An 18,397-nucleotide genomic window follows, 5' to 3' on the forward strand; every position below is an offset into this window, starting at 1 on the left:
TGAACAGTATGGCATGTAGCTGCCAATGTTTCAATGTCGTTTTTATCTACGAACAAAGCGTTGACAGACTCATGGCTAAAAGGAATTTTAAATTTTCTTCCGTTACTGATGTATTTGGCTTTAATGTAAATTTACTTAATACAACAAAAATCACAAAAGAATTCATTTAAGCTTACATTTTACTTTTTTACAGTGCTTAATAACAGTCATGGGAAATGAAAACAGCTATATTTATTGAAAAAAACAACATTGCCAAACATATTCGTTTAAAATCCGCAGCTCAAAACCTCAGCATCGATAGCATTTTTTGTAACTATCGTATTGTAAGTATTGAGAGTACTAACATACTTCAAGAAAGCTTAGAGCATTAAGCAGAAGTCTACTTTTGACCACGACAGCAGCAAAGATTTTAAAAGTGTAGCAGGAACTAACGAGCTAAAGGTAAAGATCGAGTACCTGGACAAAATGATCACTCTTATACGGAAGATAAGGACTCTTATACGGTCAATCGAAGAAAGGAAGCATCTGACTAGTGCTTACAACCCCAAAAGTGCGGTTGAAGTTGCTGTTAAAAAAACAATTTCGAAGATGATCAACATTGCGTTATTGAATGAATGACGAGATCCGAGATGAAGAATTCCCGGAGAAGATTATTCAACATTTAAACAATCAATGGATAGGAACTGTTCTTACGGAAATTTGGGATTTGGTTACGAAATGCCTTATGGAAGTTGTCACCTTGCTTACCTATCCTTACCTCATTATGCCAAGCAAACAATGGAGGCAAACATCTCATTTTTCCAAAATCTCTCAATATCCCTGAGATGTACCCTCATTGTGTTTGCCACCTCTGGCGACTTTATCTAAGTAAGTATAAAATAAAGTGGATAATGGTCCATATAAAAATACTAGTCGGTTGAAAGTCGAGGTCAATACTATGAAAAAATGTATTGACATTTTTTCCAGTCTTACATTAAATACGCTACATTTTCCATCGCCACCTAATGTTGGAAACTCATGACTGCCAGAAACTGTCCTATCAATTGCTTCTAATAAAAATATGTTTTTATATTTCTGATTTAGAATGTGATTTACTTACCAGGGTAGCGGATAGTTTGTACGCAGGACACTTCACTTTCACAAACCACATATACTTTGAAACACAAAACTGCTTCTTTGCGGCCACTTTGCTTTGACAGACTCGCATTTTTCTTTCACATACACACTTCAATGCGCTCAATGCTTAATACGCACTTCAATGACAAATTTAAAACACCACACACACACACACTCGCCTAGAATGGCCACATTTTTTCACGCAATACGCGTATCACAAATTAACGCAATAAGCTAATTGAGAAATAGATTTTACCTTTTTTTCACCAAAAACAACCAACACTTCCCTTTTTAAGTTACACAAAGACACATACGCAGTTCTACGCGCTTTTGCACATTTAAAACACAACACACGCCTACAATGGCCACATTTTTCAAAACACGATTTCATGTAATTAGCTCATAGAGAAATAGATAACACATTTTTTTCACTAAAAAACCACCAACACTTTTTTCCATCATTAACACCACACACTTTTGGCACGGTTTTATGACAAAACTCGTTTGCCAAAATTCACTACACAACACAAATGCAAATAATTTACGGACTTAGTCCACGCATTGTACACGCACTGATTCTAAATTTCCTTACTCTCACACGCACACAATGATAACGTTAACATTGGAGTAAGAACGCAAAAACGTACATTGCTTGTACAGGTAAGCGCAAGATGGAGGAAATCTACTTATCTCTTACCCAGGATCGACACGATACTTATTCGATACGATGACTTATTCAATAAAAAAAAAGTTAATGAGGAAGAAAACACACTACCTTTTTCAATAGCGACCTTCTCTTCGCTTAACCATTTTGAAAGCTTCATCGTTTTTATACAATTTTATACAATGAGCAATCGATAAAACTAATAAGTGATGAAAATTGAAATTCCCAAAAGCATTTGCCTGGGAAGATAAATAATATTTGTGATTTTTGGTTCGCTTAACATTTACACAGTAAACAGTGCTTTTACTAACACTCACTAACAAGTGTCATGGAGGGCATACGCCGACGCAAACCCAAGCCGACGCTGGCATCAATTTGAACACGTGCAGAACAATCCTTCATATTTTAACATCAACATACGAATTAATGTATTAACCACTGTTTTGTAATAACCATTCAAGATTATCAAAGAAAAGAAATCAATTTTTGAGAGTAAAATGTAAAAAACGCGTGCAAAATGTTCTATACATCGGACACTTTTTTTCATCACTCGCATCACTTGCTGTCCGATCGATACTGATCACACTTTCACCTTAGCTCATTATCATTATCTCATCTGCTTCGTTATCACGGCGCACCTACACAGCTATGAGTGACGAAGCGGTCGCCCGATGTCATCTCTCGCATCTCATTCTTTCGCACACGAGCGAAGTCCTTCATGAGAGACGAATGAAAAAAAAACGATTCAACACATCGACAACTATTCGCTTCTCTCGATCAAATTCGTTCTTACACCTGGTACACCTGGGCGGTCGCCTACTCCACCTACCGACCGATTCGCCACTGATCTCCATTGCTAAGCTTTATCTCTAAACAAATACAAACGCACATAGAAAACAAAGCGTAATATGTAAGTAACCTTTCGTTTTCGAGGTTCTTTGTCTACTTCAACTAGAAGAGCTGATAGAACCAACCAACTGTATGAATTTATTTATCGCTAATCGTTGTGCAACACGAACTAAAGCAAGATAATGAAATCAAAATAAATATTTCTAGCCTTTTGCGAACTAAATCCTTGCGAAGACTGACTACAATTGACGCACGAATCCTTGACACCGTAATGTCGTTAATTGTAGGTCAAAGAAAATACATTATAATAAAACCAAACCATAGCGAGAGTAGGGCAAACCTGAATTCAACTCAATGTTGACCTTCAGCAATTCGTTTAACCATGGCCATGCTAATAAAAAATGTTGTCAAATGACCATACAGTGTGTTCCACTAGTCTGAATGCTAGAGAAACTTAATCTAGAATTCACTTGAACTTTACACTTTTAAAATATTCAAATATTTCTTTTCATATGACTTCATTCGTATTTGTTTCCAATAGTGTTACTTCAACCACAGCTTCTCACACCCATCATCAGGCTAAACCGCAAGCTTAGTTTTTGTTTTGCTTTTCGCTTCTTCTATTTTCTTCTCATTTCTCTTTCGTTCTATACTTCTGCGGCAGAGAAATCTCTTTAACTGAATCAGATGATCTTAACGAAAATTGATTTGAACAATCAATTAGCAATGGATCAAATCTAATTTGATTCAAGCTGAAAGGAAACTGATTCAAACAACAACAAAAAAGCTAGGAAAAGAAATAAGGAAAGAAGAAAAAAACAAGATGTGTATCGATATTTAGATGATCGTGAAAGCTATTGCCGCTGGTTGGTGTCTTTTCTTACTTCGTTTGGTCGCTGATTTTTATAGCTTCCACCACTCATCATGTATTTTGGTTTTCTCATGACAGAAATTTCTGGCAATGTTTACGAGAGAAGAAAAAAAATGATTACGCTTCTTTGTCTTTTATAAGCTTCCAAAAGAAAAAGGGAGAAAAGTTAAAATCAATATGCGCAATGTTAAAACGCACCATGGATTAACGGAAAATAAACAGTAGTGTTGCGCTGTAGTGACCCAATTTCTACCGCACGGAGAATACAAAGAAACAACGGCTTTATGGTTAAACCTTACCGTTTAATCTAAATAATAAACTACACTCCAGGCATGTCAGCTTCAGTTGCGGTTCAGTCTGACAACTGCACAGGCTTTGTTTATCTGTTTGGTTGTTTTTTTTTTGGATTTTTGTGCGTGATATATATCGATGACATCGATGATACGATGTGTCATTTGTTTACATGCATTTACGACAAATTTGTCACATTTGTTTCATATTTTCAATGTAAAAAAAGTACATCAAAGAAGTAAAGAAAGAATTGAAGATTTTGATAAAACTTTGGTATAGTTTTAAACAAAGATTTAGGACAAAGATCCCAGAAAATGTAGAAAACTATTCACAAACTCTCTAGTTCATAAAAAATCTGACAAAACCCGACAAAGACAATAGAGACAATATTAAAAACATAAAAGACGTAATGCTAAATGACGAAAGAAAATATCAAAATAAGAAATAAACTATACTAAAGACATCAAGAAATAAATGGAAGAAATTAGAAATTAAGCAGGAAACAGCTAAAAGGTTCTTTTTTGTACCTACAGAAGGCTCAATAACACTATTTGCTTGTTTTATCTTCCCAGGCACCTTAAAGAACTGTTTACATACTGATCGACTACTACAACATCATACATCGGAAAGACCCGCCAGTTAATTAAGAAAAAGGGTGAGAGATAAATTCACAAAGAATTCATGAAATTAATCGAAACGAGTGGAGCGCAGATTATACGGGTATCTTTTATCTGGCTGTCCCATTATGCGTGATGCTCGGAAATGACAATTTCAAAGGTTTCCAATTCCAAGATCCAAATTGACATATTTACTGCAAACCGGTGATCACAAAAAATAAAAGCCTCAATAGGGAATGATACAATTTGCTCTAGCTTTTGAAAGTGTACCTAAGAATGTTAACATTTAGCTTTAGAAAAAAAAGTCCACCAATGAGACACTAAATATTAATATTTATTAATAGAAAGAGTTGTACCTCTTATCCGCAATAATCATCGGATAATCAGCGTTCCACTGCAAATGAATCTTTTGAAAATAGCGGACAATCTAATTAATTGATAAAAGCCAAAAAACTTAAGAAAAATGGGATAAGTCTAGTATGGACAGGCGAATCACGAAAATTCGCCAATAAGACATAGAATAATTATAAAAAAAAATACTTAAGAAGACGAAAAATAAAGGCTGCATGTGAAAAACGGCGCCCGTCCACACGGCAGGGACCGGGTTCAAATCCCATCCGGACCGTCCCCCCGTAGCATGGACTGACTATCCTGCTACGTGGTAAAATAAGTCTTGATACGGCCAGGCCGTTCTAACCGAGCAAAAAAAAAGACGAAAAATAAGACTTACAATTTAAGTTTACGAAAAGATGTATTTTTTATACATAAATTTAAATTTAAACAATCAATTAACTATATTAAACAAAAACTGTTAAAGAGAAGAAAACCACCGAAGAATTCTCATTCTTGATTTCGATGACTCATATCCCCCACAAGTAGGCCCACACATATTAATCGGATCGCATTAACTGCACACCATGAACCTTCGATCATTGCTGCCTATTAAATATGGAACGGTGCGATCACCTACTCACCAAAATTGTTTCACTCCCTGTACCTTTTATTTGCGTTGTTTCACGGGCGCCTCCTTTTGCGTGTATGCTCGCAGCGCATGAGCATCCAAACACATGATCCACGATCCGAAACCGGAAAAAGGTAGGCCAAAGTTACACGACCCGCGAATGACATCTCGTGAACCCATCAGCGCCCAATGAGGGAAAACAACGGCCGTGGCGTGGCTGTATGTATACACCTCCGCATAAATTATGTGCTGGTTCTCGCGACCGTTGTGCAGGAGTTGCATCAATTATTATTAAAAAAAAACAACAACACACGAACCCGGTGGCAATAGAATAGAGAGCAAATTTTCAAAACAGTGCAGCCTATGCTAAACACTATGGCTGACCAGATGTACCTAACCATAACCATCATTCGGTGGCCGGCATAAATTAAAAATGTTAATCATAATGAACGCCACCACTTAAAGCTCGCTTTTCGATGCGTTCCGATTGTTGGGAACGCAAAGCGTGGTTAAAAGCAAAATGCATCGTTTCACCGAAGAATGCAAGCGCGCAGTAAATGGAAGTGCATTCGCGCTTGGGAGCTGTGTGAATGAAGCTCGCGCGGTTGGGGCATTCATTTTTCTAACCGACCACAACACAATCAAACTTGGTTGAATGGGATGAAATCTTTTTTTTAAATAGAATGCTACCAGGAACGTGCAAATGAGAAGTATTTATGGGAAAAAGTGCATCATAAAAATGCCAATTTATATTCAAAAAAAATTCTTAAAATATGTTATAAACATCAACAATATTTCACAGTAGTTTTAAGTTGATCTTTTAATAAACTGTTTTGCACAGAAGAAGCAAAAATATGCTTCACCCCACAGTGCAATCGCATCTGCAGCCAACCGCATCAATCAACTCAAAAACATCGAGCGTGTTCGCACAAAAAAGAGGAATTGCAAACAACAACAAACAAAAAAATGAAAACGAAGAACACACATATACTCACTATTTAAATATACTGTTACGGTTTGTTCACGCTTCTTTCCACCCTTCTTTTCATTTATCTAACCCTCACATACACAGCCCTTTACCAAGTCAACATCAAACAACGGCCACAAATGGTACAACAACAGAAAAAGCAGACATGAAACATTAAAATAATGTGAATCAGAGCGCAAAATAGTGGGCTAACCCAGCAAGAGCTACGCTTTCACGCCTCCACACAGCCACATGCTGATAGTTGTTTTTTTTTTGTATAGTGGTGCACGAAGAAGCAAAGCGACACGTGATTTACTAAAAGTAAAACATGCCTAAAGAAAGCTAGGTAAGAAGCTTGACGATTAAAACCCACATTAAAAACGTCATCAACAAAAAAAAAGACACACTGGGGTACGTTTTTGCTTATTGTTTTGATAAACATAACTCCCAAATGAAATGTATGCTTCCAGTGTTCATTAAATAATACAACTCAACACTCGACATTAAATCGCCAAACCGAAGATCAACTCATCATGTGCGAGATCAGTGATCCTCCACACGGCTAGTTGAGGCAGGAACGCGAAAAAGCGCGAGAAATCGAAAATAAGGGAAGAAAAAAGAAATGAAAAGTTAGGCCACTGTTTAGGTTTACGCATGTTAGTAATAGCCTACGGGGGGGGGAGGTGGCGCCAATTAAATAGCTTTTAGTACCAATTTTCGTACACAGTGTCTATCAGCTGATTTTCGTTAAAAGATTTTATTGAGCTAGGTCAAGAAAAGTGAGTTTTTTGTACGAATGTTCCGAAGGTAAAAGTTGGGCAAAACAAAAATTTTCCTTCCATTTTCATTAAACCAAAATATTCCTCAGCTAAAACGATGTAAACGAATCAATAGACACAAACTCGGTGCTACGTAATGCATTTGCTTATTTGTAAAACGTGTTAAATCTTCACGTTAAGCGCTAAACCATTTCTTCACGTAAACACACGTATCTAAGCGCAACAATGCTTTTTTCTGCCAGGCGACTTGGCGAGCGAGCGTGTTTTCCCTCCCACAATGCTTCCGAAAAAAAAACACCCCCTTCTAACTATTGATAATGCTAATTTTGAGGTGCTATAAAAACGCACGAAAAATGTTCATGCTCAACATTCAGATTTTTTATTCTATTTTTATTTATGTAAGAAAAACCAAGTTCTTTCATAACCGAATTGTTTGAAGGAATGTAATTTGAAGGGTTATTTTTGTATTAATATTAACGTTTGGTATGTCGAACGTGTAATGTTAGTAACTGTTCGTCTGTTTATTATTGGAACAGCTTTAGTTTTTTTTAAATATTAAATACATTAATTATTTTATTTTCAGCAGTGAGAGCCGATGTGTCAGTACCATTTTAGCACTTGAAGAGAAATATTTAAATCTTCTTTACAGGATGTGATTTTTTTTAAATAAATAGAATCGGAATATGAGAATACTTGAAGTTTCACAAATATGTGATTTGACAGTTCCTTTTCAATTTAAAAAGAAATAAAAAATGGCACCATTTTTGCCATTCGAAAACCCTGTAAAGTTATCTGATACGCTGTCGACTCCTGCAGGTATGTCTTTGATGTATTAATTGATTTTCTTTTACCGATTTTTTATAGAAATTTGTTCTCTCGCTAATGTTGGTTCATAGTTAAAAACTTTAACTGAAAAATTGCATTTTGTATTTATACTTTACTTTTCTTACGTTATTTATATGTCTTTTTAATAAACATACCTTCATTTTTTCTCTAGCCTTCCAGTCTTTGCAGAAATAATTTTCTCACGGGTCATATAAACGTACAAAGTGTAACAAAAAAGTCATTCAACTCGTTTCCTCTGCAGTCAGTGAAACACCGCGCCGAAGACAAAACGGACTGTTTCGTGTTTGTCTTTGGTAAAGAAAAATAACGCTTTGCGTGAAAACAGCTGTGCACTTGTGTTTTAATACACGCAGTTAGTAAGGCATATTTGCTTACCGATCTTGATGAAACAGTACGAACACAGCATATCTTCTAGGTCTAGCTTACCATTTAGTGTAGACATAATGTTTAACCTTTTTCTTACGTTTTATTGTACTTTCAAGATGCTAGGTGAACTGATTTAGTTATTGAGCTACTTAAGTGTAACTAGTACTGCAAACTTTGATCCTCTTATTAGGAGAAAATACTTAAATAGACTAATATTTTTATTAGTTTGCTAAGATGTTATTGTACAACCCTGTTCTATCATTAAGGTAACGAGAACAAGGATCTCTGGTCTGGTTGGAACACACAGCGCTGTCGATGTCAGCTGATGTCCCGACAAAAAAAACTGTGGATTTTGCTCACGCCAGGGTACGGGGAGTGAAGGTGTCCGACGTGAATGCGTGAGAGTGGTGACCAAGTGAGAGAGGGTAAAAAGCCGGTTAATGTTTGAGAGAAAAAGATTCACTCAATGCGAGAGAAAATGTTCATTCTACGCACGGCTAGGGGAAGTTGTGTCATGCAACATTTATGATCGCGGTTGAATTTTCCTGCCCTGGTGAAGATGTTTTTCCGCTAAAATTAATCCTAAAAAACCTGAAGCAAAGAAGCGATGCTGATTTCATAATCAGCAGCATAACTCCACCAACCAGCCCTTGTTATGATAATGAATTGTGCCATTGAAGTTTGTGCTATTAAACCCTACAATGTAATGCACCCTTAAATATCTATTCAATTTACTTTTAAATTATTTTTAGTGAAAATAATCGATTAAAAGTATTTTGGCTTTTATATTACAAGATTCATTCTCAACATAGATTTTTTCAAAGCATCGAAAAAACATAAAACTATTAAATGTTGTTGAGGCAAACTGATAAATATATGAAATACAACACAAACAAAACAAAATGAACCGAATTTTCTGTACAGGTTTTACCGAAAAAAAGGACGGACCTACAGATCAGTAGGAAAAACATGGTTCAGCACAGATGATAAGGATCGGAACAATGTTAGGGCAATAGAAAGGAATAGAATTAAGCCGTAGCGATGTAAACAAACACAAACCCAGTGGGTTATTGATTTACCTGTCCGTCTTGTTTTGTGGATGAATCTCTTGTTTCATGTTTTTGTCATATTTTTAACCTTTTCTCGCTTTTTGCAAATATGTTTTACTCAGGAGCAAAGAAGTTCTTTAATACTTTGTTTTTTTTTTACTGTATTTTCTTATTCTATGCTCTATGCTATGCTTTCTATGCTTAGTTACTGTTATTTCTGTTTATTGTAAACTGAACTGGAATTTGTAGAGATTCCTTTGGAATCGTGGTAGATCTTCTGTTATTTTATTATTTCTTTTATACAAAAAGTCTCTGTATCTCACACGGATATCATTGTTAAGGCAAATTGTTTTGCTTTCTTCAAATAATTGTAATTCCAATACAAACAACAATTAAACTACCAGACAAGATTTTTAATACACTGTAACTGTTATGAAATGTAGTCTCGACATTTAATTTTCACTTAATTTTTGTGCAAATATTTCGCACAAACCAAACACAAAGCGACACGAAACCATCATTACACATTCGTTGCTAACGAAATTGAACACGTGCGACTGATCATTTCACCCATGGTTACAGAAAATGAAAAAAAAACTTGCCAAACCGATCGAGTGAAATCGTCGCTTAAGTACATGAATTATGGAACGAGTGCATTGTTTCGTGCACTGAATTTATAAACAATGGAGCGCATATCATTCATTTAACCAAGGTTAAGATGTGCAGGATACGGGAAGGAAAGAATTGCAGAAAAAAAACAAGCGACAGGTGGTGTGTCGCGTGTTGAAATTATAACATGAAGAAAGGAACTGATTGCTATCGATAACAAGTTTTTAATTAGTAAAACTTGATGTGGACAAAATTAATAAGTGTACCTGGTGGATAATGTTTCTATCTCTTGTTAAGTTGATTTTATTTAATATGAAGCAATTCAGATGATGGAATATATGATTTTAAAAACCTGAGCCACAAAGAGGTAATATAAACTACCGCCAGTTTAGTGCTTCATATAGTAGTTCCTCTTCCGCATCTCAAGATTCCACTTCTGCCCAGAGATTCTTCAGGCTATGAAACCTTTCTCAGCACGGTTAGACGAGACCAACTGTTTCCAAGTTCAACACACAGCACGTGCGACCGATGGGTTTTAGCGATCAAGTTACAGCCCGAAGGATCTGAACCAGTTGGTCGGTTGAAACATGACCGGGCGCATTACTTCGACTGATCGACGTTCTACGGGTGGGTCGTCACAACGTCTTTACGCCTCACTACCGAATGAAACATGGAACTATGTCCAAACGTACGTTCTGCTTCGTTTAAGGAGGTTAAGCGATGTTTTTGCAAGAACCTCACATTGGTTGATGGTGAAGACGGATTATCGGGATTATTGCATTATTATACCTGCAACTAGGACGAAGTTACATCTGACAGATAAATATTGGTTCTTACTGGAAAAGAATGGGATCATTTTTGCAATATATTAGCAATACATTGGAGATATCGGATCTTCTGAACCTAACGTTCTTGTTGGGTAGTGGCCATTTTCCATACAAAGATTCAATATGGCTACTGTTTTGAAATGATCGATAGTGTGAAGATCAGTAACAAGTACATAATATGAAAATGATAACCCATTCTCTTATATCTTGAAGTAGATATTTTAGTCATTGGTACAAGGAATCACCGATGTAGATGGGATTTTAACCCAAATCTTCGGTGTGGCGGGTTCGGCATTTCACAGGCTAAGCACGAGTAGGAACAAACAAAAGTATCCATGAAATTATACGACATACTGAAAAAAATAGAATGGTCTAGATCACTTTTTTTGTTTTAATTAAACATATGATAAAAACTGCATCAAACGCTATTAGGACATCAAACAGATAAGTACAGAACACAAACCAGATCTGTTTCAAATTAATTTTTTAACATATTTCCGTTGATCTAACACATCCTGCGACGAACGTTTGTTGGAAACAGATACATCATTAATACTTGTCAAATCCGTTTTAACACCCAGATATGTTCAAAACTACCATATCCGCCTTCCGGGCCTATCTGGTTACACGTGGCCACTGTAGGTCGAACCATAGGGCAGGGCAGAAACCTTGAACCTTGAACCAAGAATCACCGCCAGAGAAAGGCATGTTCAGACAAATAATTAAAAATAGGTCGTGCCACAGCGTACCGTCGTGGTAAAAGGAAGCAACGGTTCCAGGAAGAATTTATCTCTCCCAACCAGCTGCAACGGTGATTCTGGCACATGTGCCACGTCCAGCCGAACAATTCGTTCGAGATCATAATGTTCGTGTGCAGTGATCTTTACCGGAACAAGCAAAACGAAAGGTTCATAATCTTTTAGGAGCAGCTACTCGTTAATCACTTCATTATCAGCTTGTTTTGCCGACATGCCAGACACCTCCGCCGAAGAATGCACGTAGCACGTTAACGTATTTTCACTTATATTCTATCTCGTTTTTTCATCTCTCGTGGAATTTGTGTGTTTCCATTTCTTCCCCCCTCGATGGTGAAATTTTGGGATTTTTCAAACTCCAGCAGCTGATCCGGAGCGCATACCAGTACTGCGTGTGTTCCGTTTATGGGACGTTTTATGATATTCGTGTTTTTATCTACTATTTTTGCTTCAAATTGGGTTCATATAGATGGCAGTTGTCGTTACGCAACTTATACCAACATGACTTTTGTCCACCGATAGAAATCCTCCTTTCTCTCCAGCCCTTTGTGTGGATCAAATGGGAAAAAGAAAGGACTCCAAAAGACCAATTAAAAATAGCCTACAATCTGTCAACCTTCAACTACAAACTACAGAGTACCTAACTATGACTTCTTTGAACGCAGCCGACTATACGTCTCTTACCTCTAGGGAAGGGAGTCGATACCGTCTATCGCTGATCATTCTTACGGAACAAGCTAGACAGCAACGGGGTCATTTGGTCGGTACTGGTGACCGGTGTCTCAGATTTATTATCTCAATTTTCCGTCTATTCGATTGCATTTGTTCACAATGCTTTCCTCACACAACAGTTGGGTTTTGGAATGGGTGTCCTTACGCTACCTGAACCGTCACGGCGTTAGGTCCTAGGATCTAGGCTAGGCATCTCAGTCCTTCTTAGCGTTTATTCTAACCGCTTTCGTAATTTTTGTGCAGTCTTTGCTCCTATCCATTTGCTGTCCTTTTTCTTCAATGTTTACTGAACAAATAAGTAAAATTGACCAAACAAACCACCCTGAAAAGCGTCCTATGCTGAGCAGCACACTGTTCCTGTCACCAGCAATAGCTTTAATTGAAGATGAGGAATTCCGTAGAAAACAGTTCAATAAATGACAGCGCGGTAGTTGATGTTGCTGTAGGATTAAAGGTACCGGCTGCATTTCCGGATTCTTTTAAAGCAACACAAATCAGCGGTGGTCCTTTTAAATAACACATCTCATTGCCAGAACAACTAGAAAATGGCAAGAGTCCTTGGAGGGTGGGATTTTTTTTCGTGTCCTTAACCGAAAGCTTTTTTTAAAAGATCACACATCCTGATCTCACCTACCGCCCAGATCGTGGAGGGGAGCTATGATGAGCTGGAAAAGGCAAGGTGGTAATCACCGAAAAACAAACAGACTACGAAAAAAACAGAATGTCACTCGCAGGTCACAGACTGATTATGTCTAATTTATTTCAAAACCTTCCTCAAACCTATCCTTGATCCCAGACCAGACCTTTAGTAAGAATATTACTCTTCACGTGGTGTCTTTATTCCATGGCGGCAGCCTGATGTATCTCCAGCTAAAGTGTCCCAAAAAAACACTGATGATATTGATCCGAGCAGCAGGGCGGGCGGATTTTTCTTCCTTTCCTTACAGAAACGATCAAATCGCTATGGCGGCCACGTCAAATGAGGAAAGGGTAATAATGATAATGATGATGGCGATGTTGTAATTTTCTAGATAAACTATCTAACGATACAGAACGCAACTTCACCGTCCAAACTGTCCAAAGGCTTGTAAACGAGAGTGACATATTGAACGCGAACGTAATAATGTGCAGCCGCGGTCACCCTTGCTTTGTTTCTTTGGGGGATGTATGGATGTTGAGAGGATTTTATGGTTTGTGTAGTTATTTGATTGCCCAAGAGGTCGCTGACTGTGTATTCAGCCATAGAACAAACAAATCAGCTGTAGAATGAAAGGCATAGTGACACTCCATTAATGGGTTATTGATGGCGCTACGCAGTCGGGATTTGAGTTCTTCAGATAGTTTAGTGAGGCGAATAGGAAAGCAAAAGTTAGAAGAACAGAATAATCGTACTAGAAAGAGCGTTTTAATAAAGTCATTAAATTTCTTATAATTTAGTACATTTATATAATTATTATAAATTTTTCTTAGATGAACTACAAATATATAGAAGTAAGTATAACAGATCGAGAAACTCACTAAAAACGGTTCCAGCGTTAAAGCTACCAGTAAAAAGTTAACATTCTCCACTTACCACATTTACAAAATCTTGAAAAGAGATCACCTCCACCTTGGAGGTCTTGGCTTTCAGGGCGCGATCGTACAGTATGTCACGTTTGTTAGGCGGTACGTTGGCGAGAAATTCGGGTGATTTGAGTGCTGCGACAAAATCGTCCACAGGAATTTCGCCAAATCCTTCGGGATCGAACTGCAAACGAGAAGAATGCAATTGGATTGGACAATGCGCCCAAGATGATGAGCGATCGGTCATGTTTGTTGGTGGTTCATGCTTACCGCATCGAATAATTGACGCCATTTCTGTGGAAATACAAGAATTACAGATCGAATCAGTAAGCTAAAAGTTTGGGTAGTTTGCAATTTGGGTAGCACACCAACGACTTTTCAACCCACAGCGATAACGACATTCATCTTCAAACAGTCTGGTGTATATACTCACATCCTTCATTAGTTCCCGGCGCAGTTCGACTTCGTCATACTCCGAGTTGAGGTCTGTGTGGTCCGTCTCATAAACTGGTTCGCCGTCACCGGACTGCGAGATGGTCCCGATGCTGCCGAGTGAACCGGCAATCGTTGAAATGTGCTCGATATCGGCCAAAGTTTCTTGTTGACTGTTGCTGGCAGCATCAAGCTTCCCACTGCCCCTATCATAACCGGACCACATGACGTGCTGGTTTGCATGGGCTGGTTGAATCGAAACTCAACAGATGAGCTGTGAGTCACCAAGTATCAGTTATTGAGATGAAGTTTAGAATAGAATGTGTCGGTTTGTGGGGTCTGTTCATAAAGATGGCTTAATACGGCTGCTTGACAAATTCTTGCCTGCGGTGGTTATCGCTCCTGTTGTCATCTACGACAACCACCGTCCTTTCTTTTAGTAATGTTGTCGTTAGCCATCCAGAGGATCGTTCACTTTCTCAATTTTTTTCTAAACACAGAGTTTTAGAAGAACAGCCAGCAAATCCTCTCCTATATCTTCTTTATGTGTTTTCTCAAAAATAAGTATTGGGAGAAAATTTTTCAAAAAACAAGTTAGCACATTAAAATTATCTACAATCAGTATTAATTTCAGTTCATCGAAATAGTGTGGTTTAGACCACCGTGCGGTATAAGACCACAACGACCGTTATTGGGCGGCGCCAAAACACAATTGCTTTACACTACAAATCAATTTTCTTTCATCAATATTTAAACAAAAAGGACAATACAATAAAATTGCTGCCAATGCATCGCAAGATTATGTACTGTTGATAAACTCTTTTGTAAATATCTTTATATTCAAGTTGTATGGTACGGCACTTTCTAATGGTACCAAAAGGGGATGGCGCTTTGCTAGTAGAATCTTGCTAGAAAGTTAGATTCGGAACGATAGAAATTTCCTTCATTCTCCAGTATCCCGTTAGGTTTGATGATCTTATCGTACAACCATGTTACAGCCATGACCATCATACCCAAGTATGATATATCCCTAAGGACTTCGAATGCTGAAAAAAAACGGCCAATCACGCCTTTTTCCCCATTGAAGCTTCTGGATGCAGGCTACATGTTTATAAATCATCATCAAAGCTGCTGTCTCGTACCGTCCAGCACTACGGAAGAACTCAACAGCCATCATCAGCCAGGACCCCTGGGGTAATGTCGAATTATTCGGTTACAAACGCAAAACCGAACCTTATTTTCGTTGCTGTACGTTTTTGGGCTGATGAGTTTGTGTGGACACGGTGATGGTAGTTTGTGATAAACGGACGTTTTGGGAAAGGTCGTAAATTTATTTAGAAAGGCATAAGATTATAAAATTTCGTTTATGAAAGGTGTTAATTTTATGTGGTTTTTGCGTAATATAGAATAAAGTTTGAAAAGGCGTTTGAGGCTTTGAACAAAATATTGTAATGATTTGGTGGACATTTTTAATCAATTTATTATAACAAGTTAACATATCTTTGTTTAAAAAATAGCAAAATAAAATACTTTTCTAAATAATACCAGTCAATACGGTGCAAACATAGAACTTAATGATAAGACTTATTTCAAAATACTCTCAAACGCTTCGCCGTACTAACAGCCAAACAGCGGAAACTACACATCCCCAAAAACTTGCAACCAACTGCACACATCAGCAACACACAGAACAGAGGCCGTTCTAAAAACGGCCGGCCCTAAAAGGTTGGTCGAAAAATTCTCACAATTAAATTAAATTGAGTTTTGCGTTTTGCTTCACTTCCATTTTACTACCCCTACGGGGTTTGAACCGGCCGGTACAGATACAAACATCCGTAAAAGATCCCTTGGTGGTCCAGGGACTTCGGTTCAGGGATGGCTCCGTTCCTGGGGGGAGGTTAACTGCAGTCGCACGACTGCCGGACTGTAGGCGACATATGCACGAAGGCGAGGCAAGCGCCTCTATGCCGTGGCTAAAGCCAGTTAATATAAATCTGATTATAATAAACTAATGATCCTTCAGATGCAGTCTCACGGGTCGTTTCGGGCAGTGCAAAACAGAGATCGGTCACAGCACATAGTGACATAAGCGGAACGACATCTCGCGCACGGTTTTTTTTTGTTTTCCTTGTGCAAAGAGACGCAGATCACAAGTAGGGAATACACAAAGGGTCTTTGCGGGACCCCACAGCGCGGGATTCGGGATTGAGAGATGAGTGATTATTTACCGGCGCTCTGGAAGCAACTTAATTTCGTACCGTTTGCTTTGTTTTCATTTCTCGATCACTTGTTTTACTTGTGTTTTTTTCTTGTGCCCTGTATTACCTTCAAAAGGATGCAGTGATTTCTGCGGGATGTTTCTTGACCTCTTTTGTGTGTTCCTTTTTGGGTTTTTTTTTGGCAAGACTTTTTTTGTTGGTAGTATGTTCTCGGGAGGGTTCACGCTGAGTTAGATGTGAAATTAAAATTTAAACATGTCTTTATTATCCCTACCCTAAGACCCCGGGAACGGAACACTTTGTTGCGCCACTGTACTCCTGCTTTTTTTTTTTTTTTGGGAGTTTATTTGTCTTTTCGGCTACGTTCTCAGACATGCACGATCGACGACGACAACGACGGCTATTAACACCTCCTTACGGTGGATTGTCAGATCGCGGAAAGATTACACTGTCCCCCACCCCGGGCGGGGTAGAATGTTGACGAGAGGGACCTGGACCGTACCAGCCAGCAAACATAATCAGACTGCTTGACGAAAGCGGAAATGAATACGGTGGTGGTGCTTGCTACAAATTACACGAATCAACCGAGTCCGACCTATCGGAAAAGCAATGCTGCGGTACGAAACCTGTTGCCGTAGAACCAACCCCGCCTGTTATTGAATATTGAGGTGAAACAAATCATGATCATTAACAATGATGTGAAACAGAACTTTGATGTGCCGCTGGGAAAGAAGCTACTCTGAATAGATTTGTTGTCATACATACACGTGAGAATGTGGTTTTTGGTTTTTTTTTTTTTGGTCGATTTGTTTTCCCCGCCGCCCCGCCTTTACTTACACTGAATGTTAATTTATTTTCCAATCACTTATCAGTACGGGGGTTTTGCTTTGTTTTCTTTATAAATTACTGTAAAAAATCCATCGTGTTTTTCACTATATAAGCGTAACTAGTGCTAAATTAAATTATTTTTACTGTTATTTACTAGAACTTTTTAATTTGAAAAAAAAAACACAAACAAGGCAAGAAAACGAAAAGAAGAAGTGAAATTTCACATTTGAAAACATGATTAAACTACATTATTGTCCATTTAAAAACCACCTTCTTTCATCACGTTCAAGTCGCTTTCGTCATTGCATTTTGTAAGCGCCAAAAATCACGTCTCATCATTTGTTATGTAAGACGTAAGGATTTTTAAGCCAAAGGTTAGGAACTAAATAGCCTTCTCGAAGCATAACAAAAGTCCATTTAATGGTTCATCTTTACGAAACAGGACACTCAACCAGATGTAATTTGGAACAATTTGTCCAATTGTTGTGAACGAGCACGTTCGTGTATTCGTCTTGATGTTTTCATAAACGGTTCTATCAAGAGTTCTTATATTTCAAATGTGAAGTTTGTAAATTTATGAATTGTATTGATGAGGAAGATATTTTACCAAAACATGTTATTGAAGAATTATGCTTAAACTTCATAAAATAAAAAAATTTCCTATAACTTCCTTTTATTATTTGTAACGGTTATATTTTGTGTTACTATGCTTTTTTTTGTTGCTGATATCGACTGAATATGAATGAGGAGTTTTTATGTATTCTTATCAAAAATACTCAAAAAGAACAGGAACCGGGTAATTTTTCTTAAATTTCTCTGTCTCTATGCCACTCTGTTACCTGTAGTCTATCTTTATAATTGAAAAAATGAGCAAACAATATAAAAAATACTGAAAATGATGAAGGTTTGTGAAATTAAATTAAAATTAAATACTCTCTCAGCTTTAATGGAAAAAATGGAAGACGTTGGAAAGTCTTCAATGGAGCTGCCTGGTGGTTTAGGCATATCTCTTAAACAACTTAATTTTACTTCAATTCTTGCTATAATATGACATTT

At 37.6% G+C, this 18,397-nt stretch overlaps 1 protein-coding gene across 1 annotated transcript; it reads right to left on the reverse strand.

Moving 5' to 3' along the window:
* Positions 1–12,989: 12,989 nt before the first annotated feature.
* On the reverse strand, positions 12,990–14,957 carry LOC125771723 (uncharacterized). Its single transcript, XM_049442663.1, has 3 exons — positions 14,296–14,957; positions 14,133–14,156; positions 12,990–14,046 (listed from the first exon to the last, which is right to left on the reverse strand). The coding sequence occupies exons 1-3, from the start codon at positions 14,518–14,520 to the stop codon at positions 13,855–13,857; spliced, it is 441 nt and encodes a 146-aa protein (XP_049298620.1). The 5' UTR covers positions 14,521–14,957; the 3' UTR covers positions 12,990–13,854.
* Between the last annotated feature and the right edge of the window lie 3,440 nt (positions 14,958–18,397).

Source organism: Anopheles funestus, chromosome 3RL (genome assembly GCF_943734845.2).
Source record: "Anopheles funestus chromosome 3RL, idAnoFuneDA-416_04, whole genome shotgun sequence".
NCBI lineage: Eukaryota > Metazoa > Arthropoda > Insecta > Diptera > Culicidae > Anopheles > Anopheles funestus.

What these genes read in the sequence shown, in the direction of transcription:
- LOC125771723 (XM_049442663.1), bottom strand. Translation starts at nt 14,520, where the DNA reads ATGTGGTCCGGTTATGATAGGGGCAGTGGGAAGCTTGATGCTGCCAGC. An exon ending in GCCGGGAACTAATGAAGGAT is followed by an intron (nt 14,157 to 14,295) that starts GTGAGTATATAC and finishes GTATTTCCACAG; the next exon opens with AAATGGCGTCAATTATTCGA. An exon ending in GGCGTCAATTATTCGATGCG is followed by an intron (nt 14,047 to 14,132) that starts GTAAGCATGAAC and finishes TCTCGTTTGCAG; the next exon opens with TTCGATCCCGAAGGATTTGG.